Source organism: Pelodiscus sinensis, chromosome 14, assembly GCF_049634645.1.
Source record: "Pelodiscus sinensis isolate JC-2024 chromosome 14, ASM4963464v1, whole genome shotgun sequence".
In the NCBI taxonomy this organism is placed as follows: Eukaryota; Metazoa; Chordata; order Testudines; family Trionychidae; genus Pelodiscus; species Pelodiscus sinensis.
The window spans coordinates 5214723-5235100 of record NC_134724.1 but is presented as its reverse complement, the minus strand read 5'-3'; the positions used below and the strand labels follow the sequence as shown (position 1 = coordinate 5235100).

General features: G+C 44.5%; 1 protein-coding gene across 6 annotated transcripts in view; it reads right to left on the bottom strand.

Moving 5' to 3' along the window:
• The window catches only part of MEGF11 (multiple EGF like domains 11), a 486582-nt gene that overhangs the window by 61920 nt on the left and 404284 nt on the right, over positions 1 to 20378 (bottom strand). For 5 of the 6 annotated variants that reach the window (XR_012895692.1, XR_012895693.1, XM_075896882.1 and 2 more), the window contains exons 15-19: positions 17242 to 17388; positions 14501 to 14635; positions 9581 to 9709; positions 5484 to 5612; positions 4448 to 4576 (exon numbers count right to left, since the gene is read on the bottom strand). Coding sequence is in view for 4 of the 6 variants with exons in the window: in XM_075896882.1 (XP_075752997.1) it covers positions 4448 to 4576; positions 5484 to 5612; positions 9581 to 9709; positions 14501 to 14635; positions 17242 to 17388 (669 nt within the window). In the remaining 2 variants the exon portion in view is untranslated. Of the gene's footprint in view, positions 1 to 4447; positions 4577 to 5483; positions 5613 to 9580; positions 9710 to 14500; positions 14636 to 16911; positions 17083 to 17241; positions 17389 to 20378 lie in introns of those variants that run through there. The other variant, XM_075896881.1, reaches the window with a different exon arrangement.

Here is a 20378-nt window from a genome sequence, read left to right as displayed (position 1 = left end):
GCAGCAGCGCCACACTGAGCCTGAGATAAGCTGGGGACTCCCCAGCTGACCCCAGGCTCTGTATGGCACTGCCACTTTTAAGTACTCCTCTCTTCTCCCCACCCCTTCCTGCCTCTACCTGATAGAGGCAGCAAGGGGGAGGGGAGGAGTGACTAGTCGACTATCCGATAAGCATTTGGACTAGTCCTTTACATCCCTAGTGGATACAAGTGGGAGCGTGTCCAGGATTTGAATCTAGGAACTCTGGAATTTAGAGCAGGAGCTGCGATAGCTCAAGCTATAGAGCCAGCTGGCTCTCAGTTTAAGCTGTAGAGCTCCCTTGTTCTTATCTTTCACTGTAAATGGTCTAAGGCAGTGATCCCCAACGTTGCGTGGCTGCTGGGCGCCCGGGGGCAGAGTCACTCACGTGCCGGGCACACGGGGGTGGGGCCACACATGCGCCGTGCACCCGGGGGCGGGGCCACCCACGAGCCATGCGCCTGCGTGCCCGGGGCAGGGTCCAGCAACGCACCCCGGGCCAGCACCGCACATGGGCCGCACGCCCGGGGCCGCCCACGAGCCACGCGCCCCAGGCCGGCACCGCACATGTGCCCTGGGGCCGGGGCTGGGGCCGCCCACGCGCCCCGGGCCGGCCCTGCGCATGTGCCGCGCGCCCAGGGGAGGAGCCGCCCATGCGTCCCGCACCTGGAGCCGGCACCATGCATGTGCCGCACGCCGGGGGTGGGGCCAGCCCAGATGTTTCGGCGGGCGCACACAAATCCCCCGGTGGGTGCCATGGCGCCCGCGGGCACCGCGTTGGGGATCACTGGTCTGAGGGCCACTACATGGGACAGTGAACCACACCCACTCGGTGTGTGGGTTACACAAACAAAGAAAGCTATTGGACTAACATCATGTGAGAGGAGCTGGATTTCATTCTAAATTTTGAATTCAAAATAAGTGTGTGGGAATTCTCTTTTGATTTCTTTTACGAGATAAATGGGTAATTATTCAATTACCACACATGAAGTAACCAATGCGCTATTCTTTGTTGTCAGAAGTTGTTGGGCCCTTGGTATTTATTAAACATGCCAGGGAGAAACTGACAGTAATTACAATCACAAACGCCAGCATCTTTGAAAAGCAATTGAGTTCCATTGTTAAACACTCACTCACTACTTTAGTTAAATGCCCATCTGTCCAGAAATGCCAGGCACTTGCTTGAGCGACTGGGAAGAAGCTATTGCCTGTCTGATCTATTTTCACTGTAAAAGCAAAACTTTCCCTAAGTTTACACCAAGCAGAAATAACAACAGCAAGAACAATGTAATGTGTAAATGCTCCAGACTCAGTCAGAGGCTTGCTGATTCAGAGTAAGGAGCAAATTTCCTCTCCGAAAGTCATTTGGATCTGGGGTCCAAGCACATGGGAGTAAGTGGGGCCACTTCCCTGGTTGGCACCTTCCTGGAAAGGTGGGCAGGAAGAGGAAAGAAGAGGGCAGAGCAGCATTGCTCCTTCCCACACAGAGCTCAAGAATAATTGAGTGGTCAAGTTCCTGCTGGCAAGAATATACGCCAGGAATAAATTACTAATCTGTGGAAGCAAGGAGGAAGCAGGGAAGGATTTGTTACTCAGGGCATATCTATACTAGTGTGGAAGAAAACATTGTCCTCACTCTGAGTTTGTAAGCAACAAGTAGCCAGAGGCAGTTTTATTACGAGCTGCAGCAAGGGAAAAACTGGTTCGGACAGGGGGGGGAGTCCCCCCCCTCACCGAGGCAGATCTTCGAATACAAGCAATTATGAAGCAGTATATACTGTCTATTAAATATAATAACAATAACAATTAGTCTCCTTCCCATTACAAACATCAATGGCTAACAGTTATTTAGTTCCACCCAGATGCTTCTTATCTCAAGGTCCCTACCAGAGTCAGCGTTCTATCCTTATCTCCGTATGGAGGCGAGAGGCAAAGGCAGCGTCTAATTACAGATCTCGCGTTGTCAGGCCACAGACTTAGCCTGACTCTTGCTCTCTTGTTAACAAGACCAAGATGGCTGCACACAAATTCCCTTATTCCCTTTTCCTGCCTCCACACTAGGAAATTATTTCGAAATAACTAAATTCAACTTAATTACTCCCGATTTTACAAAATTGAAATAACATGTCCCCACTCGCGGAAGCCTCGAAATTAGTCCAAGGCAGGCTCCGTTAACGTGGACGCGCTACCTCGGAGTTACAGCCGCAGGACGCATTGGGGAGTCGTTATTTCGAAATAGCGGCACTGGAGTGTCCACACTACCGCTATTAGCGTTATTCCTCGCGGAATGCAGGAGGACAGATTTCAAAATAACGGGCTTGGGAGCGTGGGCTGCGCCACTTATAAATTCGACCTCAGGGAGGTTATTTCGAAATAACCCCCTAGTGTAGACCAGGGCTCAGAGGGCAGTCTTTGAGACACGACACCACTTGGAGCGACTCGCACAAGGACCCTTGCCCATGGCTGTGCCTGAAATTCCTCTCTCGTCTCTGGCTGCTGTAAAACCATATTGATTATGGAAGTCAGAGGGCGACCGTAAGATTCCTGCGGCCCACGCAGGGGCTGGGTACACTGTCGCAGTCAGAACTGCAGGTTCATGGGTAGTGCCGCGTGAACGCTCCTTCATGATAGTGAGGACTCCCTCCAAACCACAGTGCTGGTGGCTCCCACGCTGGAGGGAGATTTTCAAAGGCATAAAAGGGACCCAGATGCCCAGATCTCATGGACTTTCTGTGAGAATCAGGGCTCTGTGTGCCTGCCCTGTGCGCTCTTTTCAAAATTTCCCCCACAGAGAAGACTGTGAAGATGCCTCAAAGCAAGGGTGAGTGGGTGCTACAGAAACCCCTCTGGAAGGACAGCAGAGATATAACAGAAATTTAGAACATAAGAACATAAGAACGGCCGTACTGGGTCAGACCGAAGGTCCATCTAGCTCAGTAGCCTGTCTGCCGACAGTGGCCAGCACCAGGTGCCCCAGAGAGGATGGACCGAAGACAATGATCAAGTGATTTGTCTCCTTCCATCCTTCTCCAGCCTCTGACAAACAGAGGCCAAGGACACCATTTTATCCCCTGGCTAATAGCCTTTTATGGATAAATTTGGTCTCCTCCTGTTTCTTCAAACTCTTGCGTGCGAATCTGCTGTCCGGGTAGCAAAGTCCTCCTCACGGCTGCGGCTGGGAATGGTTCTGAGCCAGCTGTGCCAATCAGGTTTTGTCCTGACATCCCGAGACTCCCTAGGCTGCAAAGACTGTCATTTGTAAGGTTAACAGCGGGGACATTTCTGTTGTAGCTGCTCTCCACGGCTAAGGAGAGGCTGAGGTCTTTGCGTTCCCGAGCGCGGCATGGCTGGCATGCAAAGCACGCGGCTGTCCATGTCATTGTGAAAGCCAAGGGTTATCTTGGAATGATGCGCTCTTCCCAAAGGTCCATGAGCACAGGACCAGTGGGGCTGCAGTGCCTCACATTTGCCCGGGCAGCTTCCTGACTGCATGTCTAATGAGCAGATTTGCATCCACATCGATGGACTCAGCTGTGGCCTGGGCGTTTGAAAAGCTGATACGCTCTTTTCATGAGTGCTAACAAGAGCGGAGCAGCCAACGCTCGGGGCACTGAGGTGAGATATAGGACTTGTTGGGAGAGCACCGAACGGGGTCAAGGAGGCAAAAATCAGTGAAAACAAATTCGAGAGCATGCCTGTAGCTTCTTACTAGGAAGGCTTCCCCTCTGCCCCTTCCCCCCCACTCCCTATTGCTCCTTTTTCATCTAGCAGCCCCAGTGTTACACCAAATTAGTTTTACTGGTCCCCAGCTCCTCAATCAGGCTGAAATGCCTCAGAGGCCCAAGTGCCGTATCCGTTTCATAGCCGATAGACCTGCCTCCCAGAGCTGACGCCACCCTGCACTGACAGGAGGACTCACTCCATGAATTCACAGGTCTCTTTCATTGCTGATATCCCTCCACGACTTATAAGCATTTTAATTTAAAAAAAGTATTATATTTGGAAACATCTAATTATTCCATATCTTGTGCCTTCCCCAGCATTTTGTCAAGAAAAAGCATCATTTATTACAGACTGCCCAGTGCCAAATTAGAGACCCAAGACAGATAAAGCACCAGGAAGTGTGGCACTGTTAGAACCCAAAAGCAGGGATGCTCCGTGAAGCCTGTTGTTCTGTACTGATTTCTGCTGGGGAGACAAATCTGTGTTCTGTTCCTTTAAACCTGACAAACTATAGTAGAAGATGGAGAAGATTAATGATCAGCCTGAATATTTCCCCATTTTTTAAAAGACATTCCGAGAATATGTTGATTATAACAACCCTCTTTCCAGTAGAATCGCGAGCGGCACAAGCCTCTAATTTCCACCAAGACTTTCAAGGGAAAACTATCTCAGGATTAAAGGAAAATGAAGAAACCTTGCTACTTACTTTGCTCACACTGTTTACCCGTAAATCCAGTTCTGCATGTGCACTGCCCAGTGATGTGGTCACAATCTGCTCCATTCTGACACTGACAAATGTTAGCACAATTTCGTCCATAAAAGGCCGCTGGGCAACCTGTCAAAAACCAGAATAGGGAAATATACAAACACGCTCAGTAGCATTACAAGGACAAGGGTTAAGTTTTAAGGTCTGCGTATTTTTCGTAAGATTTTTTGTTCGTCTAAATGCAGAAAAGAATGCTCCTGTAAAGATGTAACTCCACGTCGTTCAGAATTGCTTTAGTGTATCAAAAGAAAACTCGACCATCTAGATAAACTGTGCTTGTTGAAAAATAAAAGAAATTGGTTACACGGAGAGAAAGGCTACATCTAGACTTCATTGCTTTTCCGGGATACTCCGCTATTTCGAAATTTTTTTTAGAAAAAGTGGATACTCTCTTTCACCATCCCTGGAAAGCTCGTTCTACGAGGCATAAGGGATGTGTTGAAAGAGCACTTTTTTTCCAAAATTTGGGGCCATGTAGACACACCAAATTTCAGAAAAGTCTCTTTCAAAAGTAAATTGGAAAAAGATATGCAATTTTGTGTAGCCAAACTCTCTTACAGGCAACAGAACAATCACTTATTTGCAAATGATGGGGGCTTCATGCATGCCCCCCCAAATCCCACCTTCTCGTACAGGAGCCTGTTCAAGGCGTGATACCTGGTTTTGCCAGGTCAAGAAACCTGCTATATTTTTCTCTGAACTAGGCCTTAGGGTGTCAGGGCATTTAAAGGCCTGGATCCTATTGACAGCCTGTGAAAATATAAAAATAAGTCACAAAACTTTTGTGGCTGGTGCCCTTTAACTCGGGACCTTCAATAGCAATGGGATTTGGGGGTGGAGGGGTAAGACAAACTGATTCACAAATGCTGGCATGTGCATTAACACACAGCGCTGTAATGCTCGGAACTGACACAAGGTAGCAGCATGTACTCTGGGAGAGTCACTGACAGGTGAATAATGGCTCTGAAAGCCTTACGCTGAGTACAGTAGAGCCCCGTCCACCCAGCTGTGCATCTGCATTCTCCGTCGTAAGGGCTGCACGTTGCTCCATTGTGGCAGTTGCAAGTGTGAAAGCAATCTGGCCCCCAAAATCCAGCTGGACAAGCTACAAAGAGAGAGGAAGAGAGCACAGTAAGTCAGACAACTGGGTGATTCCGATTAAAGTTTGTTAAGCAATGACAACATGCTTGTTGCTGCAAAAAGAGAGCCTCCTACACACTGCAGAGGTTCCCATCCAATACAGGTATCTCATCACAATAGCAATTAGCAGCAAGCCTGGGAAAACCTTCCTCAGATTTAGACCGGCATCCTGCAACCTGAATTTACACCCACGGAGCATCCCAATGCAATCAATGGATCTATATATTGGTCCACTGGCCCACAAGCCAGGTCAATTTGTAGGTGCAAGGGGCACTGGCCTAGAACTTGGGAGTCACTGGATCAATCCCTAATCTGGCCACAGACTTCATGTGGGATCATGGACAAGTCACTTTGTTTCTCTGTGCCTCAGTTTCCCACCTGTGCAATGGGGACAACACCACTGCCCTCGCTCACGAGTGTGTTCCAAAGAGAAAGATGTTTAAGTTGGGAGGTGCTATTGTGGTTTGAATTTTGCAGCTGGAGAGGTAATCCAGACTGTATATAGCTTTTAATATTCTATTCAATCTTATTGCCTCACTGGCTTTATCGGGAGAGTCAATTTAGACAATTTAGATCAGAGTTTAAGATATGAAAGTAATTTTATTTTCCCTTTCATATTCTGGAATTCCTGCATAACACAAACACAGCTATACACAGTTAACATCTGACTTGCAAGCAAGTACTAAAACTACTGATTTCATTTGAACGCCTGAACTGCTGTCAAAAGGTAAAGAACTCAAACTGTAAATTCAAATCCATAGCATCCAATTGTTCATGTTGATGGGGGATTTTTTTAAATAAATTAAGATCTTAAAGCATGTTTATGCTAGTTCAAAAGTTTGCATGTTAAAGCCTCCTCCTATAACTGCAGTACCTCTTTATTAGTACCAGATAGAGATCCAAACTGCTAATAACACTCCAACACAACATCTGTATTTTTGCTGCCTTTCAAAGAAAAAAACAAGCCATGTTCCGTTGCTTCAGACTGAAGACACAAATTTATAAGGCAAGAAATAGTTCCCAGGCAACCTGAATGTACAGCAGTGGTGAATATTTCCACATCTCCGGACAGGGGAGTTGGATGAGGAGGTTTCCCTCCGATGGTGTTTTGGGGGTTCAGTTTGTGAGAGGGACACAATGGCTGTCTTGGGGTTTGTGGAGTGAGTGATGTTGCTTGCCATGCTGCCGCAGGTGTGGTACACAAATCTCTGTCTGTCAGCCAGCCTAAGAAAATTCCACTGGTGCCCAACTTTGAAGATAAATAACTGGGTTATGGGAGGTGACAAATCTACCTAGTAGAGGAAAGATGGCTTACACCCCTGAAAAGGTCACTGAATTCCCCAAGTGCAAGTTCAGGGAGGATCTGGCACATGGAATTCACCCCACAACCCACCAGAAATGCCCTACATTGGCTTTGTGAGGAGAGACTCACATACTTCTCTAGCTGCTTTAGAACTGGCTGTGGGATCCAAGAACCACAATCGTCTCCTCTGCAGCCCCCCCTTGGAGCCTGGGGGTTTGATCCCATTTCTTTGTGGAAGAGTTCACCTACTGACTTCAATTACTGCAGATCAGCTAATACCAACTGTCCGCACATCTATACAAGCAACACCATCACAAGACCTAATCACATAAGCCACATTATCAGAGGTTCATACAACTGCACATCCACTGATGTCATCTACGCCATCAAGTGCCAGCAATGCCCCTCTGCCATGTATATTGGCCAAACTGGACAGTCTTTACGACAAAGGTTATGGACACAAGTTGGATATCAGAAATGGTAACATACAGAAACCTGCAGAAGCCCATTTTAACTTGCCTGGGCACTGCCTGGATTTAAAGGTAGCCATTCTGCTACAAAGGAATTTCAGAAACCAGCTACAGACACAGACTGCGGAACTGGCCTTGAGATGCAAACTTGACATTATCTGTCATGGCTTGGACAAATACATGAATTGGATGGGCCGTTATATTCAATACCCAAATGACATCAAAAGCTAAGTATGGGACACTTACAGCCCACTCAATTAGCCTTATTAGCACCAGCACTACAATTGACTGGGATATTTTTTCTCCCCCTCCCCCTTCTTTTTCTGCCACAAATTGGGAGGTTCCCCCTTTTTTCTCCACTCATCTGAGGAAGTGGGTTTTGCCCACGAAAGCTCATGATACTATATATATTTGTTAATCCCTTAGGGTATGTCTACACTAGACCCCTCGTTTGAACTAGGGAGGCTAATGAGGGTGACTGAAATTGCAAATGAAGCGCGGGATTTAAATATCCCGCGCATCATTAGCATGTTCCCGGCCGGTCGCCATTTTGGAAATTGACTAGCCTGGAAGAACTGCCCGCGTCTACACGAGGCAGAGAAGGGCGATTCCAAATGAGGTTTAACTGGTAATTTGAAGTAAGGGGTTTATTTCGGAATCGCCCTTCTCTTCCGCATGTAGACGCGGGCAGTTCTTCCGGGCTAGTCAATTTCCAAAATGGCAACTGGCCGGGAACATGCTAATGAAGCGCGGGATATTTGAAACCCGCGCTTCATTTGCAATTTCAGTCGCCCTCATTAGCCTTCCTAGTTCGAATTAGGGGGTTAGTGTAGACATACCCTAAGGGTACATCTACACTGCAACACTATTTTGAAATAACTAGCACTATTCCGAAATAACTTAATCTGTGTCTACACAGTGGGTAGTTATTTTGAAATAGTGTCAACATACTGTCAAGCTAGAGGACTTCTTACTCCGACTCCTGTAACACTCATTGTATGAGGAATAAGAGACGTTGAAGGAAGAGTGCTCTATTTCGAAATAAGTGGTGTGTCGACGCTCTCTATTTCAAAATAAGCTATTTTGAAATATAATGCGCAATTGACTTAGCTCAATTTGCATAGCTTATTTGGAGTTAAGCCCTGCAGCGTAGACGCACCCTAAGGTGCTACAGGAGTACTTGTTGACTTTTTTTGTAGTTACAGACTAACATGGCTACCCCGCTGAGACAGCTAATACCAAGTTCACATGGGAAACCCTCACCTTATCTAACCCCAAAGAAACCATCCAAGCCAACTCAGCAAGCAAAAAAAACCCCATTTTTCCAAAGTGAAATTGAAGCTAACTGTCATTTCCCAATTAGATGGTTAAATATAATGAACAATCCATGGAGTTTACAACCTTTTTGATTCTTTGAGTGACAGCAATATTCTGCCTGTGGAAGATACACAATAAAAGCAAAATTACAGCCATCTGTTTTTATCCGATTCATACTTTATCACTTGAAGTTTAATATATTTTACTCTGAATGCTGTCTAATATGCTAGTTGTATCCTGAATATGAAGTAACATTTCGGAATGATAGGATATTGCTTCCCACTGTGATCTGTCTTCAATTAAGGAACATGTTCTGGAAATGACACGTTGGGATCAGCAAATGTCAATCTTCTACCTGGGCAATTTTCAGCAAGAAGCCACGCATCCCTCCAAACCCACATTGACTTTTACAATTAAATTAAATGTAATAGGCATATATCATCATCTGAATTTTTCAACGGTGTGGGCCTGGCATATGAAAACATTTATTGGCTAATAATTTCTCATGTAATAGTTGAGAGAAAGCGATTAAAATGGAATTCAATTGGAAATTAAAAGGGAACATGGGTTTTTCTTTACTGAGAAGAACGTATGACCTTGCTTTACCATCATAGGAGCTAATAACCGCCCATGCAAATTCCAAATGCAGACGCTAATTCAAGATACAGCTAACATAGCTTAATTAAAAGACATAAGCTATCAAGAGAATAAAGCACTGGCCTGCGATAACACTTTAGGGATTTCCCTGGAAATACCATTTTTATCCTTAACTCTAGAGCATTTAACACTCAAAAGTATAATCTTATTTAAAATAAGAGATGTAAAACACAAAATCTTGCTTACTTAGAGAGCAGTCTTTCCCTATCCATCCTGGAAAACATTGACAAGTTCCATCGATAGGATTGCATGTGCCATTGTTGGTACATTGACAGACCTCAGCACAGCTCTTCCCATACCTTCCACTGGGGCACACTGTAGAAATACAAGGCAGTGCTTTTCACAAGTGTTAGGAAGCAATAGGATGTAATGGCTAGTGATTACAGGTTAAGAATAATACAGGTTGAACCTCTCTAGTCCGGCACCCTTGGGACCTGTCCGGTGCCGAACCAGAGAATTTGTCAGACCACAGGAGGTCAATATTGTATAGCAGCATTGCCAACACGTCCACTGCTTACCAGGCTCTTAGAAGACATTTAGGGGTAAATTAGAGCTAAATAACAGCACAGAACACTGAGAGCCAGGACTAGTGTCTGTAAAGAAATTTTATGGGACCGCGGGAAACTTGGCCACACCCATGATAAATGGCCATCCAGCTAACTAAAATCATGCCAGACCACAGATGTTGCTGGACCAGAGAATGCTGGATTAGAGAGGTTCATTCTGTACTGATATTCACCTGTACTACAGAGGGTATAAGTCAAACAGTTAAACAGGAAAAATTCTTACTAAAAAAACCAAACAAAAACATCCATAACCCTTAAAGGGAAGACGCTAACCAAGTCCATTTGGCTGGTAACATTCCGGGAGTAAAAAATGTTCTTGGAGCACTGGCAACTTCAAACCCATATGTCTAATGAAATAGATGGCACCTAGTCTAGTTTCCAGTAACACCTTAGATTACAGTAACTGAAAGAAATCATAGAAAGGATGGGGAGGGCGTAGACCAATCAGTTGCAGGCATCATGGAACCAGAAAGAGAACAATGAACGGAAGGGAATTCAGAGACATAACTCAGGGGCAGAAGGGACTAATTTAGGGGCTTGGCCAAATGAGGCCTACATAGAGAAGAAAACTCGCAAGAGGGAATGGGACTCTTAAGGTGGCGCAAGTGATGATAACCAGACACGTGCCTGTCAGAGACAATCTCGGTGTGGTTGGCCTTGCTTTAGCACGGCAGGACCTCTTAAGGTCCATTCTAGCCCTACAGTTGCTTGTTTCTACAATAATTAAGGAAAGAAATCATTTAGGCTGAATAGCAGAGAAAAAATCCTGAAGGTGGTATCTCCCAACAAATAGTCTCTACAAGGCTAGGCCTTCACATTGAGATCCACGAACGTGGACTGAATATAGCTGGAAGCTACACTGAGGAGCTAATTGCATCCGCCTTGCATACTACTGCAAGTTTTCTGTGAATAAATCTTTGGAGCACTGAAGAACAATGCTGCCCATCTATCGGCAGAGCACTGGAATTTATTGACAGACCAATTATCTGTGCTCTGCCCGCCTGGCCCATGAATAGGAATCCCATTAATGTGATGCATATTACAAGAACTCAAAAATATTTCTTTATAACTTGGCACTGACATCTAAGGTGGAAAGGCACACAGCCTGAGTACCTGAAGTCATTAATGCACAGAGCGTCAGGTTCTCACATTGGGATGCATGGCCAACTAGAAACCAGCAGGGAGTTTGCCCGTAATATACAATCCCCCTTCACAACATCACCAGCTGTACAACTAAGTGTATACATGCCAAGAAATGCAAGGTTCTTTTCAGGATAGAAGAGACTGATGTGACAACAATACCGCATTAAATCCTGCAAATCTCAGCATGACTGCAGTGGCTATGTGCTAGCAACAGCCAGTTTCACTTAGCTGGGTAGTCTGATGAGATTCAGAACTTGTGCTTCTAAATCCGTTAGGCCCGTCTGAAAATCTCCCCCAAGGTTCTCAACTCTCAACAAAGTCAATGGGAGTTAGGACCCTCAGCAACTTTCAGGATCAGGCCCTAGGAGGACAATGGACACGCCAACCATTTTATCATTTGGCATCATGATAAAATCATAAAAAATAACTGTGTTTATCCACAGATTGGAACAAAAGTCTTAGCTATGCCTGTGTGTGCTTTATGAAAAGAGGCATACTATGTTTAAACCAAAACAAAATGATTCTTATCAGTTCACCTAAAGCCACTTACTGATGGGGAGAAAAAAGCTATGTCTGAATTTTCTCTGCACTATAGGCAAAGAAATATAAAAATGAATAGATGGGTATGTCTTTAACCTCCCACAAAATTATAGGAAATCTTTAACATTAAAATTGATGGAAAGCTTTGCTCTGTATTTGTCTTATTCTCCACAATGAATGAATTGTTGGGTTCTTATTGGCTATGCTCCCTGACAAAAACAGATGTCTTTTCAAAACAAGATAAAACACACAGTCCATCTCTGTGAAGAATGTAGCAAACAGAACTGGACTTCTATCCTTGTAAATAATAGTGATGTCAAAAAAAGGCACTTCTCTGAATTATTCAACTATTTTACCATTTCAACTATTCTCACTTTCTTATATGCTTTCACTGCAGATGACCTCAATCTATTCTAAATGTGAATCAGTCGCAGATTGAAATCCTGAGCTGTGATTCATTTGCTTTTATACAATATACCATCCTCTACCCTTACTACAACCGAAACCTAAGAACGGTGAAGAGGACAATAGCATATAGTCTAGTTACTGACTTATCTCCAAGAGTGGATAAAGCTGACTTTTAAATTATGCACTAAACAGAACAGTTCTCTAAATGAAAAGAGATTAAATGCCACAAACAAAAACGTTAGAAAAACCCGCACGCCACAGAAAGAACCAAAACTAAAAGGCTCTGTCGACCTGTTTTCCGTCCCATTATTCCATCCCATGCTCTGTTCATAGTACTTCAACACAATGTTTTTATTGCCTCTTTAGGAGGCAAATAGATAGTATCACTTAAATGAGATCTGGATTTCTTTTTTCAATTAAAAAAAGTTCTCAAACAGCTTACTGAAAATGTAGCTGATTTGCTCTCCAATATGGAAGACTAATGCCGGAGAACAGATTTGTGATTCTAAGTTTGATGCAGACCCAAGCAACAGACAATACATCACACAAGAGAAACTTCTGGTTACACTAGCTGGAGGCTAGTGGTGGGGTATTTTCCATTATGTGAGCACTGCTTGTCTGTCCTCCACTTCAGAGACTGGTACTGATGTACTGGAGGATGTTCACACAGAAAGAGCAGAAGTAGTCTGCAAAGACGGTTGCTATCTTTAGGCTTGGAAACCGGGTTATGATCTGACATGATCACTCTCCTTTAGAGCAGAGAGCACCAAACACAAACATTTCTTACAAGCGTCACAATATTTTGAAACACAGCTCTGAAGTAAGGACGAATAATGCTTCGATAGACCAGTAGTGTGCGGGCAGAACAACCCTGATTGTGATGTTAATTAGTTATAAAAGCTCTGAAGTGGGACTCAAGAGTCCCGCTGAGATGTCAGGTGTGTTCTGGCAGCCGTAATGTATCATCAATCCAATTTGCTACATGATTATGAAAAATATTTATAAAAGCAGCTGCTCTGTTGCTTGCCGCGTAGAATTCTAAGCAAAACTGTCAATACATGGAATTTCTGATATTACAGAGCATGCTGAAGGTACATATTACCAACGGGGAAATGCTCTGATAGCTAGAAAAAGGTCAATGCAGAATGAAAATATCAAGTCAAATCTTCATTTCATATTTTTAACTAGCATTCTTCTTTCTAGAAAGATAAAGTTACATGATAGCCTATTAGGACAAATTGCAACACAATTATTTTAATTAGGACATGAATATTTTAAAGTGAGTCTGCTGGACAGATCAGCATTTCAAAGTACATCCAGAAGTACTCCACAGCTAAGGAAAAATAAAATAAGAGTTTTCCTAACCAGATAATTATCCCAGCTTTGCACTTTGAAATCTGGCTAACTTTCCACATAATATGGACAAATTCACTTAAGTATGTTCATTTTAATACATTAATTAGCATACTGGTTAGTTGAATATAGAGCACAGGGAAAAGAAAACATAGTTATTTTTTTATCTGTGTTTAATGATTTTGCATATAAGTACTGTCTGTAATTTGTCACTCTCTGAAAAGCAGCTCATTAAAAAAGTGTCAGTTCAATTTTTTTAAAAGACCTGCAACTTAACCAAAATAGTTGCCATTTAGAGTAATCTCTATTATATCTATATGTAGAAAATACTCTCAGGCAATAAATTAGATCCGGCACAACACAGCAATGACTTTGCTGGTGGTGTGGAATACCACTGAGAAATTGAGGCCAACATTTTCAAACATAGGAGCCTAAATTAGGCAGCTAACTAAGAGTGGTTGGATTTGTGAAAGTGCTCAGAGGTCAACTTTAACAGGAGCTGAGGGCATTCTCACTTCTGAAAAATCAAGCTCTTTTATTTAAGAGCCTCCGAAACAAATTTCCGGACACCTTGACTTGTGTTCAGTAATACCTGATTTCAATGGCACCATTGACGAAGGAAGGTACTATTCACTGCCAAGAAAGGTTACATGATTTATCTGGCCCTATATTTAGAATTAAGTACCACGTTTGAGTACGATGGCCATTGTATTTGTACTCACTGATGTGTGCCTCTTACTGAAAAAGGAAAAAGTGTCCTCATACCTTTCAGATATACTAGGATTAACAGAAGGGAAATGAAATGTTTGGACAGCAGATTTACGTACAGAACGTGCCACATTTTATATGCGCTTAAATATTGAGCTGCAGAGCTGTTTTATTTCTGCGCGTCAGAGCACAACATATTTACAAAAAGATGACTAAGTGCCCATTTGCATTTTGCCTATGGAGTAAAACAGTTTCTTGTGATCTAAAGTGCTGAGACTTAAAAAAAACCAAAGCCGATAACTTGAAAGCGGCCTGTTAGGCGTTCCTGCTGCACAGAGTCACGTATCTGTAAGGAAAAGGAGGCATGAGCGTAGTGTGGGATCAGTACCTTGGTTGCAGAGTGAGCCGAAGAATCCAGGCAAACAATCACAATGTCCCGCCACGTGGTGACAAGGCCCGCTGCTGTGCACACACTGCGGACATGCTTGGCTGCACTGATGCCCATAAAAGCCAGGGGAACAAACTAGAGCAAGAACAAGATCAAGTAGTCACTGGAGTTCAGAAGCCATCTCGGAGAGTCGAACGTCAGAACCTTTTCTTTAATCACTTGTATAAGTGCTCTCGGCCCGTGTCATAATCTAATGCAAACAGCCTCATTTAATTTTAAAAAATACCAGATAAAAGAGTAATAATTACTTACGGTGACTTCCACCCGGCTGCATTAAGCACCCGATTTCCAAACAAATTAGATGCAGGACATGTGCAAAACTAAGCATCTAATTTGTGCATGCAACTGCACCCAGCAAAGCCTATCTTTGAGAGTAAAAGGGTAATTATGGTAACTACATGCAAGATTGCCCAATTTGCATGGGAGAATCAGAACAGACTCCTAAAAACAGGAGTCAAGAACATGCACGCTTCACTTGCTGAAAACTTCAGTAGAAGATATTGAAGGATTTGCTCACACACGAATAAAATCAGAATTAGGGATAAGTGTCTCTTCTAAACTTGCACTGTTGTTCTTAAGCACTTGGTGTAGGGAAAACCCTGCAACAGGCAGCAATGCTGAGTTTACACTGCAGTAAGAAAAACTCAAACGTGACATCATGTGTTTCTCCTTTTTTACTCATGAGATTCTCCATTGGCTCAGTTGTGAAGCCAAAGGAGGACTTCTCTGCCAGCTCTTAATTCCGGGTGGGATCAGGGTCCTTATGTCACTACAGATTCCGCAGTGGAGACCTAGCCGATAAATCTGCTGATGAGACACGAGCCCCCCGAATCCTTCTCCCTGCTGGTTCCGCGGGGCAAGCAGGCAAATCTTTGCGTCAGTGACGTGGCGCGGTATGCAGCCAGGCAGCAAACGAGATGAGCAAGAAGGCATCCCTTTTGCAAACTTGCCCCCTAAGCCCTGAATTCCATCCCTAACTCTGAATTTCCTGAAAGGGAAGGGAGGGGGGGGAGGATCCTGAGAACATGTTTAAGGCGGCCAACACCCTCCTGCATCTGCAGAGGTGAACTCATGCGGGACTCCTGCCATGACAGAATCCAGGGAATTGTGGGACCCTCTGGCCATTCCACTGCAGAAGGGGAGTCACTACAAGAACAGCCATGGAGTTCTTCTGCTGTCATTCTCTGGCACGGGGAAGAATTCCTCCTCCCACAAGCACCCAGTGGATCTTACCAGGGCACAGACTCATTACTGGAGCAGTGCTCTGGGGACAGGACTTGCCCCTTCTGGCCTACATGCTTTCAGCTGATAAAACTAAGCTGTTTTTCGGCTGAGGAAGGCCAGAAACTATTAACTTTCTTTGGTTTTGCACTCTCAGGGTTTCAAACTTGTAATACAATTTCCTCCCCAATTCCCTGAAGCTTTGAGTGCCACGTGTCAGCCTTGGAGAGAAGTTTTACAGCCACACAGACAGGCTGAGGCACCCGGAAAGAGGGGTTTATAATGAGAACGCTTACAGGCCATTAAGTACAGCAACGAGAAGTCATCGCTATAAGAGCTTTACATAAAAATGGGCAGCTGCAAATTATTTTTAGAGATGAGCGGGTGCTAGTAGCAAGGACTGCCTGTAAAATCCAAGGGGACGTGTGATTTGGGGTTGGGTGAGAAGGGGCGAGGCAGCAAAAACGACTAATAAAGGTGAATCTATCTAGTAGAGGGGCAGAGAGGTGGTTTTCTAGATAATGCAAATATGAAGATTTTATCTCCTGGGCACATATCAATATGCAGCAGGCGACATTCCAGGCTGGCATCTCGCCTGCTGTGTTTCTTTTTCTAGAGAGCAGGTCTGGAAACCTGCTTCGGCATTTGCCACGTTACTGTGACCCTCAGTGAGTAGCGCCTCTTCAGTATATGACCGGCCTGGTCTGAGTTCCGTTTATCACTGTGCTGGAGTCTGTGGCCCTCATCTGCTCAGGCTCACGTGACCCTCAATGAGAAAAATACCAGCAAAGGCTCCTCCCTCTCGCAGGCCACTCCCACTTCGGTTTGGGTGCCGCCTGTGCTCTCGTCCACTGTACCCCAATGCAGAGCATCCGACAGTGGCCCCAGCACAACCTGTCATTTCTTTTTGCCCGAAACTTTCCTGAGTTCTGTACCCACAGAGGTTGCGCCTTTCCAGCAGTAAATGTCTCCTCCCGAATGGCTATCGAGTGCCAGATAAAACACTGTAAAGTGGTCCCTGACATTCCACTCTACCTCTCCCCTTCTCCCAATTGACTCTTTTGGGGAAGGAAATGGGGGGACTGGCTAGGAGAGCTGTGCATTCAGTTTTTGCCTACATCAAAACAACATATTAAATAAGACCATCTTGCTATTTGGTCTCCTTTTTATTCTTTAGGCCGTTTCCTGGAGCCAAAATAATGCAAAATCTGGTATTCCGTTGAGAGCGATGCCCTCCAGAAACTGATTTACTTGCTACAACCATTCCTGTGGGCCGGGCAGTCCCTCACAAGTGCGCAGACCTGAAATAGAGGGATACATGAAGTAGGAGCACACTGGTAGGAGACCGCCCTCTCCTGCTCACTGCCTTGCTTTTCCGTTTTCTGGGCCACACTTTTTTCCTCTGTCGCTTTGCTTTGTTTCAGAAGCAGCCCTCCCCCCTTTGACCCGGTGAGTCTTACTTCTCTGGCACATAGGTCCTCGATAGCCCGGTGCACACTCGCAAGTCCCATCCTCTGGTGAGCAGGAGCCCCCGTTCTCACAGTTACAAGAGATGGAGCAGTTTGGTCCCCAGCGGCCCTGTGGGCATACGTTATCACAATGGATACCTACAGAATGCAAACGCACACATTAGCTTTCAGCACAGCTCCTTCCATTCACTGATAAAACAGATGCCCAGGTAGGCTGCTAACTTACAGCGCATTAGAGCAAACCAGGGAGCCTGGCTAGAAAAAGACTATTCTGTTACCTGTCTGAAAGACTGAATGTTCAAAAGGCACATCGGTGAATCCAGCTCAGGGCTCAGCACCATGCAGGATGTCCACCCGGCAGCTGGAGCAAGGAGTCCAGCCCAGGTAGACAGATTCACACTTGCGGAGCTGGAGCTAGTGTGCTAAAAAGAGCAGCATGGATGTGGCTGCTTGGGCTCTCTGGCGAGCCCAGGGCTATGTCTACGCTGGGAAGGTTTGGCGACAAAAGTGCTGTCGACATGCAAAAGTCGCCCCAAGTGAAAACCGATCACACTGGATTTTCTGCCTCCTGTTGTTGATATTTCATGACCATGTTGCTAGCAGATAGAGCAAAGCCATGTGGGGGAGCATCCCACAATGCAGTGTTGTGGGAGGGCAGAGCTGATCCCTGCACTTCTTGGGATTCCCTCAGAGCTCTGTGAGCACTCCGTGCTGAGCAGCACAGCCATCTCTCCAGCCCTCCCCGGCAGCAGCAAGTCTGCCTGCCGCTGTGTTCCTAGCAGGGCAGAACAGAAGCATTCCAAGGTTTTGTTCCTTGTTCCCCAAAAGGAGATGCTCACTCAGCTGTCAGATACTTTCTGGAGCTTTGAAAGGGAAGGGGCACAGGCCTACAAGGCAGCAGAGATCACAAAACACTGAGCAGAGCCATCAGGGCAGGCATTCTGGGATACTAGTTCTCTTGACAAAACAAACAGCTGAGTCCACATCAGCTCTTTGTTGACAATAAAGGGAATAGGAAAAGACAAAACTCTAGCAGGGGTGGAAATTTTTTGCTGGCAAAACTGGGTGTTTTTCCCAACAAAGGTCTCATTTGCAGTGTAAACGTTCTCACTGTTTTGTCGCCAAATGGCAGTTTCTGGCAACAACATAGACAAGCCCAAGTTGCACTTGCAGCCCAAACCACAACATCCTCACTGCTATTTTAAGCAAGTCTGTCTGTCTGGGCTGGAGCCTTGCTCCTAGCTGCAGTGAAGACACGCCTTACTTATCTTTGATGGGATCCAGGATTAACAGTTGTTAAAGATCACCCAGTATCTCAAATAATAGGTCTTGAAATAAAGAGTCAGTTGAAATCTGGTCACAGAACCATTGCTGAGAAATAGAAGATTGAAAAAGAAAACTAATCATAGCTCCGTGAAAATACGTTAGTTCAAAAATTCCCCACTGTACTTAGATTCAATTATATCCAGTATATTTGTCATTTTCTGTCCTAAACCGCTGTGTCGTGTCTTTATTATTGCACAGCTGCCATATTTCACCCCAGAGCTTGCTGTATTTGCAGTAGAGGGTTTGTATGTTAATACATTAATGTCCTGATTCTCCAAGCAACAACATGTGGGCAGGAGTTTGCGGGCACACAATCTGACATGTAAACAAGTGGAGACCGAGAATCGCAAATCCAGCCCTAAATTACTCCCACGGCAATTGTGTGACATTTATTTTTATGACAATCAAAACTTCAAAGGTGCAGAAAAATCCAGCCAGGGGACTTAAAAGCTGCATTTGTCTAGTATTGTTTTCACTGGTGACATTTAAACGCAAGCTTGTGCTATGTCTCTGTAGACACCTGAATTAAACTAAGGAGTCGACCCTGCTAACCCTTACCCACCTGAGGAGCCCTTACTCATGCGAGTAAGACCATGGAGCCCAATGAGGATCCATTACTGAAATCAACAGAACTACTTGCATAATTAAATGCTCCTCAGGTGAGTAAAAGTAGCTGGATCGGGAAAGGAGACATAAAGAGCTGCCAGCAGCGGGAAGTGGTATTAGCTTTGGCACATTGTAGATACTGATGTAAAAAAATATCTGTTTGCTTAAACATTCTCCTAACAGTATTACCACACCAGGTGCTTTACAACCGCGGCACTAAGATTGGATGGCATACGCATGCCCTTGCTACTTTTTCAACGTGAAGAAGTTCTTTATCATCCATGCACATGTTCCCACTGCATAATGGGATAAATACAGACAAAGATGCATAAGATCCAGCCTCAGCCAGAGGCTGGATTAATGCACTACTAAGGATAAATACAATTCCCAAGTAATTTCCTCCGCCTCTGATATCTTCATCTGGATGCTACAGGTAATGCACTGTATTTGTGAAGCTGCAATCTGTACAGTCACCCAACTTTGAGGATTAGGGAATCAGCTAAAAGTCATTATAAACACACTTACAGTGCAGTTTCAAGTTCATTTGATACAGCTCTGAAGTTAATACATTGAGAAATACCACAGAGCCAAAGTTTCCTTTTTCTGAAGATTTAATCATGCGATTATGATGAAAATCTTCCTTGAAAATCTTAACTCAAGTTGTCAGGGGTGGAAAGTTAAAAGTTCATCTTAAAAAAAGGATTTCTAATAATATATAATAATTTATAAGCTTTATTTAAAGAGCCACAACCAAGACTGCCCAACTTAAAACACAACCAAAAATATTAAGATACATTATAAACCATACTAAAAGCTCAACCCTGTAGCATTTCAATACACAAAACCAAACAAAAGGGGTTCGAAACATAGACAATGGATTTCAATAGGGGAATTTATACGAGCTAAGTAATGCCAGAGAAAGCTGCAGTCATAACAAAAGTACCTCTGAAATAAAATAAATCTTTTGGCTTGTTTAGGTTATACACACACCCACACAGTCATGTGTGTACGCGCGTGTGTGTGTGTGTGTGTAAGAGAGAGAAGTATATAATGCATGATAAAATGAAGTATACATTTTATAGATATGCACATATACATGTTTATTATTTATACTTTTAAATGCCCCCATTTGAGGTCCCACAATTAAACCCCGGACACACATTTAGCAGGATGGGTGTATTTTCCTCCTGGCTGGC